The sequence below is a fragment of the Opisthocomus hoazin genome, chromosome 1, assembly GCF_030867145.1.
Source record: "Opisthocomus hoazin isolate bOpiHoa1 chromosome 1, bOpiHoa1.hap1, whole genome shotgun sequence".
Classification (NCBI taxonomy): Eukaryota; Metazoa; Chordata; class Aves; order Opisthocomiformes; family Opisthocomidae; genus Opisthocomus; species Opisthocomus hoazin.
The window spans coordinates 109,424,766-109,438,480 of NC_134414.1; the positions used below are offsets into that span (position 1 = coordinate 109,424,766).

The window sequence follows — 13,715 nt, forward strand, 5'->3', positions numbered from 1 at the left end:
CTCTGCGGAGATGCGCTGTGGGGACACGTCACCTCCTGCCCCTCGCTCGGTTGCGGAGGCCCAGGGTGGCGAACACACCACGGAAAGGGTGCCTTGCGTCCACCCCATCCCCAAGAGGTGTCCCTCAGCCTCCAGAAATCGAGCACCGCCACCTTGTCCCACACATGGCCACCTAGAAGGGAGCTGCCTCCTGCCCCGGCTTCACCGCATTTCAAACCCCAATATCACGGGGGCGGGGAAGAAGGAATTGCGGAGCTGGCGGGACCGGGGAGGGAGGGAGAGCTTCCCCCGGGCCAAGAAGGGGCTTTGCGGGGAGAGACCCGCGGGGGGCCGGCACTGCACATGGGTCCCGCCGTGCCGGGCAGCAGCGGGACGGTTTCGCGTGCGTGTGGGCGTCCCCGTGTGCGCGGCTCCAGCCACGCCGCCGGTCCCCGCCAGCCCCCGGAGCCGCCTCGCCACGCCCGGGGCCGCCCCGCGGGAGGAGCCGCCCCCCCCGTCCCCTCCTCCCTCCCTCCCTCCCCTCCCCGCGGCGGCGGGGGGCGAGGGCAGCGGGAGCCGCGGCGCGGCGGCGTCGGGAGCGCGGACCCCCGCGCCATGGGCGGGCGGCGCGGAGCGGCGGCGCGCAGCCGGCCCCGCCGGGGGTAGCCAGCCGCCCGCGCCCGCGGAGCCCGGCATGAACTGAGGCGGGCGCGGAGGATGGCGAGCGCCCTCGGCCCGCGGTGGCCCCGGCGCCTGGCCCCGGGCGGTGGCGGCGGCGGCGGCGGGGGGCTCCTCTTCGTGCTGCTCTGCGCCTCGGCCGGCCTGCCCCGGAGCGGGCAGCAAGTGCTGCGGATCGGTGAGTGCCGCCCGCGGGCCCTGCCAGCCCCGCTCCCGCGGGCACCGCCGGCTGCCGGGCTCTTCCCCTCCGCCCTGCCCCGGCCGCCGCACCAGGGCTGGGGGTGCCGGGATGCCCCCCCCCCCCCCCCCCCCCCCCCCCCCAGCCTGTAGCTTTCCTCGGCGAGGAGTTTGCCCGGGGAGCGGGGCGCAGCCCGCCGGGCTCCGCGGGGCTCCCCCGGGTGCCGCTCCCGAAAGTTTGCCCCGGTGCGCGGCGGCGGGACGCGGGGAAGTTGGGCGCGGGGGTCCTGGTGGAGCGGAGCGGGGCCGGGGATGGAGCCGGCCTGGGGCGCCCAAACCCGCTCGAACCCCGCCTGTCCCCGCCGCGCCGGGGGCCTGCAGGAGCGGTGCCGTGACCCGAAAACGCACGGCGAGAGGTGCCGCGGTCCGCTGGGTCGGGAGCGGGGAGCCGCAGCCTGCCGAGGGAACCGCGGAGCCCGGGGGACCTGTTCGCCCTCCTCTGCCCTCGGCCCCCGGCCCTGGCTCCGCGGGCGCTGTGCGTACGGGTAGCTCCAGAAAACAGGGGTTTATTCAGAAGTAGAGAACTCCGCACCATGGAAACGGGGCTCGGCTCGCCGGCTGCCTCTCTCCCTGCTGTGGGCTTCTGGTGCCAGTCAGGCGAGACAGCGAATACGAAGTGTCGAAAGAGTTGGGGGGTTAGGGGAAACTGTGGAAGAGATGTAGGCAGAATCCGCCGTGCTCCTGTTCCTCTGCCTGACCCTCTTTTGCTTGACAAACACTGAGCACGGAGCAAACAAAGAAAAGAGAGAAAAGAAGCTGTGTGTGCTGCCCGGGGAGATGCGTTCCTGAAGGCGTGCTCCTGTGTGGGGTAGGAGGTCGGTGGTCGATGCCTTTGGACCTGGCCAGCGTGAACCCCACGCAGCTTTCCCCACGCGAGCGCTCCTTTAAACATCAAACAGAAGGCTCCTCGTGCGCAGGGAGCAAGGGACCCGATGGTGACTGAAGCATTTAAATTGAGGGACACAGTCCCTCAAAGCTCTGGGCAAAGGCAAGGAGAGGGGGGGAGGGGGGAAGAAAGCTGAAGGCACTCAGCACCGGGCAGCTGAAAATCTGTAAGAAGTTTGTAACTGTCCATGTTCAGTGTATGCTCACTTTTTTGTCACGGGATGCAGGTGAAGTTTGCTGTTTCTCTGCTCGCCACTACAGTGTAACCGCGCCAGTTTGGAGCTGAGGGGAATGTCCCTGCACAGGCACAGAGCACGTGAAACATAAAGCTTTGTCCTTTCACACACTGGTAAATTCAGGGCTGATGAAACTTGTGGAAAAAAGTAAAACATGTCCAAATAACTCAGCCACGTGCTACAGCAGGACGCTTTAGAAATGCACGAGCATCATCGCTGCTGCTAGGCAGCCTTAACTTCCTTAGCTGTAATGGGAATAGCCTCTGAGGGAAAAAAGGAGCATGCTGGAGTTTAAAGGGAAACATATTTGCTTAAATGTAGTGTAAATGCTTAGCTCTGTGCAGGAGGCAACCTCAGCTTCACAGCTGGCGTCAGCATCGCAGGGACCGAGGCAGAGATTTCGGGGCGTGCACTCCTCCCTCTGTCAGCCTTCCCGCTGCGCGCCTTGCTTTGCTCCTGCTGTTTGGTCTAGCGAGGCTCACGGGCAGTTGCCCACGTTGCTTCTCCCTAGACTGTTCCGTGGTTTGTAGAGTCTCTGCTGCGGGATCTGTGTGTGTCTCTAGTTCGGATTCACTCCGTTGGTGCACGCAGCGCTGGCAGCCTAGTACTGATTTGACTCTTTCCTTCCACCACAATATGAACACCAAGTATGACAAACTGCTCGGCTGTCAGTCACAGCAACCAAACACACATCCAAAGCCATGCTGCGGGAGAGTAAATGCTCCTTGTGTGTTACACGGTTGTGAATGCCTAAAATATTAAATGATTCCTTATTGCTATAGTTATGCTGCCTATAAAGTAATGACATTATAAAATATTAATCCTTCACATCCGTTAACAGCAGCAAGTTTCTGCGTGGAATCTGTCACTCTTGGAGGTGACAGACAGAAGTAATGGCAGTAACTCCTCCAACATCCTTTGTGATAACATAATAAAATCATGCCAAAGCATTTCTGACAGTGAAGAAAATGCTATTAAGCCATCAGATTTTCTTGTTCATGTTTTAGTTAATTAAGGAAAGGAAAGCACTGCTGTACAATGGTGCAGCAGCTTGCACCTGAATTAATACACTGGTAGTTTAATTGCATTTTTGACTGTAAAGGAGCTTTTGTGGGTTTTTTTTAAATTATTTTTTTCTGGCTTATAATATAAATGAATGGATTCTCTTGTTGGTATTTAATTAGTTGAGAAAGGACTTGCAAGCAATAGGAATTCAAGCTATTTCTCAGCATCTAGCTAATGACTACTTTTCTAGCCCTCTAAATAAGAAAATGAGGGATGGCAATGTGACCAGTAAAACTAACTCATTAGTATAAAAATAATGGATTGTGAGATAAGATACAGTTTTCACTTTCAGGTAGTACAATACTTAAATATTAGTGTCTCACTTAGTATTTCTTTAACATTCATGTTAAAAAGCTTTTCCCTTGATATATGAACTAATAGAGCTGCCCAAGGAAATACCATCTTTATCTACACATAGCCCACGAGACTATATTATATAAAGGTATATTTAAAGTTCATGACCCTAATATTTTTGATTTAATACCAAGGAATGTCTAGTTTTTACACTGAGTCAACCTAGCCTTCTTATCTATCCTACTTGTACCACCTGTATAAAGTAAATGAATTCAAATAACAGAAGGAAGAATATAAATAAGACAAGCAGGTGCTAAGTTGCAAAAACAGCGTCCAAAGCACTGAAATCTCAGCAGCAACAAAATTTATTTGTTAATACTGGATGCAGAGCTTTCTCATTTCTTACTGTGTGTCCTTCAGGCCATTGCAGCTTCTGACTAGGTTATAAGAATATACTTCAGCGATATTATGTGAAAATTCATAAATGGTAGTCATTCAGGCTACACTATGGATCAGAACTAACCAATAGTTGAGAAAGTATGCAAGTTATTAACATATCACTGGAGTTTAATTAAAAAGAGAATGTGGCAGTTTTCAACAAATACCTGCAGGAAGTTATACTTGGATGAATCTCGGAATTAATCTCTAAAATTAACAACTCCTGAAAATGAACAAATGAGTAGATTTTGGTTTCATAGAAACTGCTTTAGGTGATGAAATAGATACCATTCAGTTTGTACCAGAAGTAATTTTCAGTAATTTGTGTGTGTCTGTAGTTAAATGGAATATGTAAGTATGGGTTCATACTCTGCACTGATTTATTCCTTACTTAAGCAAAATTCCCAATGGTTTGTTGAATTGTGTTTTCAAAGATGCAGGATTAGCCCCATAATACTTCTCTCCAGTTGAGAAATATAGATATAAACCAGACACATATAAGTCAACCTAATCTGCGAAATATTATTTTCTCATAAATTGAAATTGCCAGTATAGATTACAAAATATATGTATTTCCCCAAGCATGGCTAGAGCTGTGAACTGTTTTCCTGCATGATGTTACCATTCTCACACTGTGAGAATTATAAAGACGACAGCCTAATTAATTTCACTGCAAATTCGCTACTTTTTGTCAACTCTTTTTGTTTGTGAAGGGAATGATAATAATACATGTTTGAGCTTTATCAGTGTGACGTGGCAAAAACTGTATTTGGAAAGTCTCTATCCTATTTGAACATCATTAAAATGCTAATTTTCAAAAGTATTTCTTACTAGGTGTCTACAAGTTATTCTGTTTGGTAATACTGGGGGAAGTGGGACTGCATTTTCTATCATTTGATCGTGAGGCATTATCTAGATCCTGAATGCTCTGTGGTTTATTGTTTTACGGTAATACAACTTGCCTAAATTTCCTCATCGTACACTTAACAGAAAACTATATTGCTACAAATATTGCTAAAGGATTGCCACCAAAACGTCCAAACATTATTTTTTCATGCATCTCCCTCCTCGTTGGATTTGACAGTACTGTACAAGTGTGAGACAGTGCAACGTTTGGCTTGCATGCTTTAAAGGGTTAATCAAGCTAAAAATACCCTATAAAAGGCAGGTGAAAAATGTATTGCCAGCACCTTAGCAGGGCACTCGAAAGGTCAGTGGGGCCAAGTGGCCTCAATGTATATAGTGAGCTCGGGGAAAACACTTGACTGCATAATTATTTGCATGGTTTCACCCTAAATTATTAAAATTAAAATCTCACTGGTGTTTTCTTTGTGGTCTGCCACCTAGGCTTGACGATGCAGAGGGGTGGACTACTTTGAGGTCCATACGACTGCATTTCCAGGATTTTTCACTGTGGAAGGTGTTTGCCACACTGGATTGCTCCAGTGGGGCATGTTAAAAAGTCATGAAGCCAGTGCTCGGCTGGTGTAAATGGGCATCTTTTTACTGAACTCAAGGGAGCTGTGCCAGTTTAAAATGCTTGAAGAGCTGCCTGGACATACTTAATATGTTGAGAATGATGAAACTTTGGTAATTCCCCTGACTGACCTACCTACTCACCACCCTTCCTAATAAGAGGTAGGATCGGACAAAATCAGGTCCTATGCATCTTTAGCTCTTGTTTTATGCAAGTGCACTCTACAGAGCATCTGGAGCTCGCCAGCAATGCTGGCCATGGAGCTCATGAAGCTCGCCAGCGTTGCGGTGACCCACTCCACTGTCACTCTTGATGCCTCAGTAAGGGTGTTTGCTGGGTGGCTGTGCCATGGCCAGAATGTCCTTATTGCTGGGGCAGTGTAAAGTGCACCTCAGGGTTTGAAGAAACTACAGAAGAGACTTTCACCTTCCAGAAAATTGGTGGTTTGTGTCTCTGTTGTCAGAATATGCCTACATCCTAAATATCTGCTTTAGCATGAAATAGATGAGCTGTAAAGGCATATGATGGTCTTCAAATAGTCTATAATACTGTGGCTTGATGATTATGCAGCAGGCAGCCATCCGCTCAGGGCTGTATTAACAAAAACAGCGAGCTTGAGTTTCTTCTGTCTTGGACCACTTGTCAGTAAAAGTTGATGGAGAACCATAAAAAAAACCATCCTGAGACCAGAAAATGAAGACTAAGGAAGCAAGGCTGGATTTGCCTTTCTTGTGCCAGAGCTATGATGGTTTAGACAGCACTGAGGGAGATAGTAACAATAAAAAAATACATCACACAGATATGTTTGTCCGGCATGTCACATCTCAGGAGATATGTGGTTAAATACGGCAAATTTCACCTAGCTATCTTGATGAAAAGTCAAGTGGGTTATAGGAAAATGAAATGGAAGGCAAGCCAAGGCATTGATATCTGTGCTGCAGTATTTTATTATTTTCTCTTAACTTACGCAAGGGATATCTTAATGTGCCCCTTTGTGAAATAGGTCCATAGTGCTGCAGTGAGCTCCAGGTGGGCAGATAAATAGGACATCCTGCTGTGGTTCACCAAGGCTTCAAATGCGGTTATGTAACACATGTGCATGAGTTCAGACAGTGAAGATTTTGGTAAAATACAGGATGAAGTCTTCAAATGAATGAAATTTTGCCACAGGATAAGAATTTTTCATCAAATATTTTGTTTATGCAAAATAGTTGATAATTAACCTAGTGCTTTTTCAATTAACGATTAAGGCACAGGAGGAACAATACTTAAAAATAAAATAAAATAACATTTCTCTGAATTTCATTTCTTGCTTATAGCCTATTTGTAGTGTTCAGCTGTAATATTTTTTTTTAAATTCCTGCCCCTTTCCCATAACGCCTAATTTCACTTATTCAGAGGGCATTTGCCTCAGCATCAGTTCTTGCTGTAACTATAAGCTCCTCCATATGGCCCTGTCTTCGCTTAACGTTTTCCATTCGGACCGCAAGTACAATCTCAATGCTGTTTTTTCATTACAGTCTGTTTTATATATCTTGGTCAGTAATAAAGCTTAAATCCTGCTGCTCCCCCCCCCCATTTTAAACAACTGCCTTTAATCTTCTTTTCTCAGAAAGGCTTGATTTGACCAACTAGACTATAGATTGTACTGCAGTAAAAAAAAAAAAAAAATCCTGTCCAAGGACTGATTAGTTTTACTCCACAGCTTTGGATCTGTAACCCCCAAGCCCAGTGTGTCCTAGTTTTTGGTTGCCTTTAGATTTTAGTTTGCAGTAATGAGTTTATGATTTTGGGAAAGCTTTGCAGTGGGAAGGTTATTACCCTTCCCTCTTTCTTTCTCTTTCTGCTGAAGGTGATACAGTGTTATCTGGAAAGTGATTAGCTTTCAGATGACGAATTTGCTTTCACTGAGCAAAGTCAAAATTCAAAATTAAAACTGTTTCATTATTCCAAATAGGCATCTTCTTCATTTCAGCTAGAGGAGCGAGTATCTGAGAGGATGACTAAAATACCTTTTTTTTCTTTTGATTCCTCTGACAGTGCAGAAGGTTCCTTGTATTATCTTTACAGCTTTACCTGTGCCGAGACATGAAATGAGGGTGGCGCAAACACTGGGAAATGTGAATCAGTTATATGCCCCAGAAGGATGGACAAAGACCTAGAAGTAGTCTCAAGGGCTCTGTTTTGAGCTTCTTTTCTTGGGTCCATCAGACTCATTACAATTACACCTTCTGGTTGTTTTTTCCTTTGGGCTTTCAGACTACACCACCACAAGTTTAAAAGGGGAGTGTTATAAATTTGGTTACTGTTGAAATTGTTCCCATATTCTGCTGTTGAGTCTGCACATGCAAACTTGGTCTATTTCAAGGAAAATTATGTTTACAGCGCATTGATTCTGGCTGGGGTTCAAGACCAGCCATCCTTCCATATTGCTAAATGGCATGGAGGTCCTGGTGCAATGCTGAGTAGGTGGAAGTGACAGTCAGACTGCAGAAGTACCCACAGAAATATGGAGCAGGACTTGTTTTGAGTGAGCAAGTGTGGGAAACTCATTGTTCTACCTACACATGAAGGAGCAGCGAAGCTTCCCACAGTCGTCCTGTCCAAGAGATGCTTCTGCTAGAAGCATTATCACAGATGCTGAGGCTTTGTTTTGGCTCTCAGGTGGAGAAGGAACAGAGCGCTCTCTGAATTCAGTGGTACACCACTGAGACCTTACAATCACTGTGATTTTGTATGCTCTACAAAGAAAAAAAGAAAAATCATGAACCAAAACTGACAAACAAACAATACTTTTTTTTTTTTTTAAAGGTGGAACATGCTAAAATATAGTAAGAGCCATTCAGTACTCTGTAAGTAATACAGACTTTTCAGTTCTAAATGTTTTGGACAATAAACAGGAAAAGATGCTAGTGCATGCTGTGGATCAAAGGTTTTGGAAAAAAAAAAGCTTTTAAAAAAGAGCAACATCAGGGAGCTATAAGAAAAGAAGAAAAAAATATCTGAAGATACAAGTTAATTCTCCCCTTCCTCTGGGATAAGCGATAGAGCAGAGTCCTTCCAGGATGTTTATATGGCACTTGCTGCCACTCACTTCTGCTAAAGATCACCTCCCCTTCCCCTCCTAGGGAGAGATGTGTCATTAATGTCCTCAGCATGCAAGCCAGATCCCCAGGTGAGTAATTAGGCTGCCTAATCTGCCACTGCTGTTTCTGCAGTTAATGGTAGTCTGTATGTCAGCCCAACATATCCAGAGTATTACTTTAGTTGCTTACTTCTTTAATGCTAAGTCTCTTCTCCTACCTGAGAGCTTTGGTCTTCATGGTCCATGAGAGCGCACATCGAAGCCAGCAGGTTTCTAACTTTCTGCTTTCCTGCAGTGAATAGCAAGAGCAGCCCACGCATCTGGGCTTACAGCTACAACTCTAAACAGGTAAATCAAAGGATACTACTTCTCTTTACGAGTCTTGCCTCGCTATAACTTTGCCTAGCTGTAGTAACACTACTACTGTATATTGTAATGTAATAGAACAATGAAACAACAACTACTATGAACTGTGCTATCTTTAGGGGAAGCTGGATTATATGAATTGGGTTTAGCATGATTCTGCAAGACAGTACTGAGAAGAAAAGCTGTATGTAGCTTATATTCTTAGACCATATAATTAGAAGGCAAATCCATGGAAATTGGTGCTTTTGGGGTCTGCCATGCAATGAAGGGTTGTGTTGAACTAGTTTCCTTACTGCTTTGTCTCATGTAGTATGAACTGTGTCATATTTCAACAAGAATTGTAATGAATGATAACAACACTGAGATCTTCTGAAGCAGCAGAGCTCAAAGTACTTCACAAAGCACATACAGTTAGGTGTTTTTTTTGTGACTGGGGAAGCCAACACCAGATAACTGAAGTGTTTTGCTGACAAACTTGTGGCAAAGCTGGGTGTGACTCCCGGTCTATCGAGTGCCATCACCCCAGACCTCTGCCCACTGCATCACAACTCGGACATTCCCTTATAGTTTGTATACTAGGTGAAGATTTGCATAGATCCTTTGGAAATTAGTAGTATGAGGTGCTAAGTGTTCCTGGTACAGCAGCCCAAGTGTGTTTAACTAAACAATTTATAGGTAGGTGTTTTATGGCCTGAATGGTTTGCACACACTTGGAGCTCAGCCTTGGACATGCAGTGCAAAGCAGACAATGCTGAAGATTTTCCCTGACACTGGAGAATTCTCTGAAGAAGCAGAGCATGTGCCTGCTGCTCTCGATTTGGGTAGTGGACAATATTAGGTGCTGTATCTGACCTTAGGCAGAAGCCCCTCAGAGGCCACCAACGTCCATGGCCTTTGGAAATGCCTTTTCACCACTCAGATTTCTTCTGAGCATCTTTTCAGCATGATTTGCCATGTCCTCTCCGGCCTCTGGCTTCACATCTGCTCAGCAGGGTCGTGTTCTGCTGAAGATCAGGCATGGTAAGTCAGCAAGGGATGGGCACCTTTAGGGCAGAGAAGAATTTCAAAATTTTTTCACCGGTTTGACACTCCCATGGACTACTCCACTATGGCACACATGCCCTCTGTAATTATATATATTTTGAATACAGAAACAGTTTGTTATTTATGCGCTTTCTAGAAGGATATTGTGTACATTGGCAAGGTGGTGAAGTGTATTACTAGGCTGTAACTCCCAGGCAAATACAGCAACCCGTGTGAATTGGCCTGACTTGTTCTCTTGCATCATGTTCCAGCACTGTGTTTCCCTCTTCTTCCCCAAGAAAGGGTCTAAGCAGTCCGAAAGAGGCTTTCAGAGCATTCCAGTCATGTGCAGTGATGTAGACCATACCGTCAAAACTGTTGAAGTCTTTATCAAATATTCAGATGTCCTCATAAAATTCTACAGCCATGCTAGCCAGGAATTAGCTCTGGCTTCAGGAACTACACATCTCAGTGCTTACAGTCCTTTGCTTTCACTGTCTCGGTCTCATCCCTGACAAAGATAAGGAGAACTGAAAATTAGATTGCACTGAGATATAAACATCCAGAGGAAACCCACCCCCCACAAAATACAACTTTTGCTTTCACAAAAATAACCTTTTCTCCGCTTACATTCAAGAAAAATACAAGAGAAGCCAAAGCCATTTTAATCCTCCTTCCTGCTGTGCGAACGGCTTTCTCCTAAATGTCTTGGGGGCCTGGTGCCAACGCAGTCATTTCTATAAAGGTTATGAATAGGAAGCTCAGGCCTGATGGAATGTGAAAAGTAGTTTACGTGAAATAGTTACTTCATTTTCGAGGAACTGCAAATTAATCCTGATTTCTCTGGAATGGTCCCAAGAGATGAATCTCTAGACGTCTGAGCCCATAGCAAGCTTAGACGCTCCCTATCAGTAGTCAGAGGAGAGCAGGCCAGGTTGCTGCAGCAACAGTGTGACATATGTAAAACTCTATTTGATTATGTCAGTATCACAGAGGAAGCTGTTTTACAGTTAGGTCAGGTTTTTTAGCTGTACTATATTTTTCTAGAGACTGTCAGTCACTGTCAGGTTGGCCGGTGAGTCAAAATGCATGATGAATAACTTCAGCAATCTCATGTGGCTAGCAAGTTAGCTGTCCACGTAAAATAACATAGTAATAAGCCATTGGAGAACTATTAAAGGAACTATAATAAGCCACTTAAGAATTCTTCACTGCAATTTGGAGACAAAATTACAGTTTCTGATTAAATTATTTTCATGTTTTGTTTTTGAGTGCTTTTATTCATCTTAGGGTTCAGAAAGAACACAGGAAATTACTTAAAAATCAAGAAGGTGATCTTTGATAGTCTATTGGAATGGGAGAAGAACGAGTAAATATCTTTCACAGGGCACAAGAAGGACATGGAGTCACCACTGTACTATTTTCCCTTGTGATTGTTCAGATGTGTTTTGTATGATAAACAGTGCTCATGCTAAACAAAATAGCTTTATTAATAGAATCATATATTCCAAATTTATTAATCTATACTTAAAAATATTAAATGCAAAAGGCTATAGTAAACAAGTGCAGTAAATGAGGCAGAAATCCTGAAGAATAATGTTCGTAGTTAGGTAACAAAAGGTGGGATTTGGGAGTTGTTCAGTCAACATTAATTCAGTATTTCCCATCTTCTGGAGTTTCGGTTTTTAATCTTACATGATTATATAAAAAGCATTTGGTACCATTCTCAATGACTGTGTAAGAAACGATCAGAAATCCCAGGAACATTCCCCTCATGCCCTGTGTGCACGGCCGGGATCCCCAGTGGTGCAGGAGCCGTGCAGTGCGGGATGGAGACCTGTGCCACCCATCATCAGTAGGTGTGGCTGTTCTCCCTGTGGACCCAGCCCTAGAGAAGGATGAGACAGCTTCTGCTGGTGTCTTTCCGGAGGTGTTTTATGATGGGAAGGTGGCTGGCAGCACAGCAGAGGGGCAGCGCAGGCTCCTGGCTTGTACTGCTGCAGGCACCACACCAGGCAAGGTGCAAGCTTGTTTCTGGGCAACATGTGCACTGTGCAAGCAGGTATGGTAGGTACTTAGTACCACTGGTAAAAAGCTGTCGCTGGTTGTGTTCACACCACCAGGCCATCAAATTTTAAGTCCCTGCATGAAGATATTCTTGGTGAAAAATTTATCATAATCTTTGTGATTTGGCAAAAAAAGTGTATTTGTTATTCTCAGGACCAGCTAAAACGTCCTGTATTCAGTCTGAGACAGCTGCAGGATAGGGGAAATAGTGCTTCAGACGGCTAATATTTAGCAGAGTTATAAGCAGCTAAAGGCAAGGTTGCATAGTGGACAATGTCTGGAGTCCTTTCTTATTGACAGCTGCTGCAAGGTCTTGCTGACAGCGCTTACAGAAGATGACGTGGAGCTTCCTTGTGGGAAAGCTCTTTTGCCTTTGCTGGGGTGAAGCACTTCTAGCACCTAAGTCATCAGCCAGCGTGGGCCTTGCCAGCCATGTAGATCTGATCACGATGGTCCAAGTTTCAGGTCTGTTGACTGGTGAAGGACCGTGGAAACTCAAGGTACGGTGACAGGATGGTGGCCTGCAGAAGTGCTGACAGCTGTGACAGGGCAGTCTGGCTTGTCTGAAACCGTCTTGCTAGGACAAGCCAGCACGGGCTGTGCTTCTCCTGATGTGTTGCACTGTGAAATACTGCAGCCTTTCTAGTGACATGCGTTTTTCTTCACTGGAGCTCTGTCTGCTTAAATAAACCTGTTAAAGGTGGGCGTTTGTTCTTTCTTGGGCAAGGTTCCATCTGTTTGTCTGCTAATGGCCAAGTAAGGCAGAAAGGAGAAGTACAAGGTTTCCTGCTTCTCCATTTGGAAATGGTTCGGGGAAGGTCCCTCTAAGGACACACAGGCAACACTCTCGTCTGTAACGCACGTTCCCTAAGCCCGGTGGGCAGGGATCCGGGCAGAGAGGAAGCTCGCTGCAGGGAACCACTTGGTATCCATGGCATGTAAGTCAGCATCGAGGGGCCGGGGGGGGCTTTGAGAAGAGACCACTCAGCTTGTGACTGTGCTGAAACTTGCTGGGGGGGTCTTGCTGGTCTGTGATCTGCTGCTAAGCCGTCGCGGTGGTGGTGTCGGGATGACTTCAGTGCTCACCCACAGCTCGCTGCCACACACAAAGCCCCGCGGAGCCCAGCGGGCACCATCAAACACAAAGTTTAACATGCACATGACTAAAGATTTTGTCCGCAAAGCCGAAGGAGTCCATGGTCATAAGGAAGCCAAATGTTGATGCAGCTCAATGCATGGAGTGGATTGCTGCTCTGCGCAGGAACCTTTAAGATTCCCAGCTTTGCCCCCTCTGCTTCTCCATCTCTCTCTGACCATGGAGATGCGCAGCTTTCTGGCCACGTGCTCTGGCGTACAATTTGATCCTGCCACCAAGGCCACTTTCAGAATTTTCATGTAAAAATGCTGTCTTTCTTCTTGCTATCTCTGATCCAACAACTTATACACAAAAAGCTTTTTATTCTTCCCTAACTGCTTCCTTTCAGCTATGGCAAACCACCCCAAAAATTTATCAGTGGGGCACTGCAGCTGAGGTCTAATATGAGCTGATGTTCTTCCAACTGTAACTATCTTGAAAATTTTCATTTCACGTCCAAATTGTTTACTTATCTGCTAGAAACATATGTTAAGAGAAGTTAAGGCTCTGTTGCCCAAGGTGCATTTTAATACAGGGGAAGAACTGCTTCAGATATTTCACATTACATCTTCTGGCTTTATCTGGTGCTGTAAATTATAAAGCTGCTCCATTGAACTGAATGAAGATTAAATTTTCGAACACTGTTTTCTGAAGAATGCAGATTTTTCTCTTTGAAATGAAGAATCTGTCCTGCATCAGCGTGGCTCACTGCATACTTTGCCGCCCAAGCCTTTCTTTTTTCTGTTAGGG

General features: G+C 45.9%; 1 protein-coding gene across 2 annotated transcripts in view; it reads left to right on the top strand.

Annotated features, from left to right (window-relative positions):
* The first annotated feature begins 681 nt into the window (after positions 1-681).
* GRIK1 (glutamate ionotropic receptor kainate type subunit 1) overlaps positions 682-13,715 on the top strand; it is a 173,400-nt gene continuing 160,366 nt past the window's right edge. For both annotated transcript variants that reach the window (XM_075433154.1, XM_075433165.1), the window contains exon 1: positions 682-835. In XM_075433154.1, the coding sequence (XP_075289269.1) occupies positions 697-835 (139 nt within the window). In that variant the 5' untranslated portion in view covers positions 682-696. The remainder of the gene's footprint in view (positions 836-13,715) is intronic.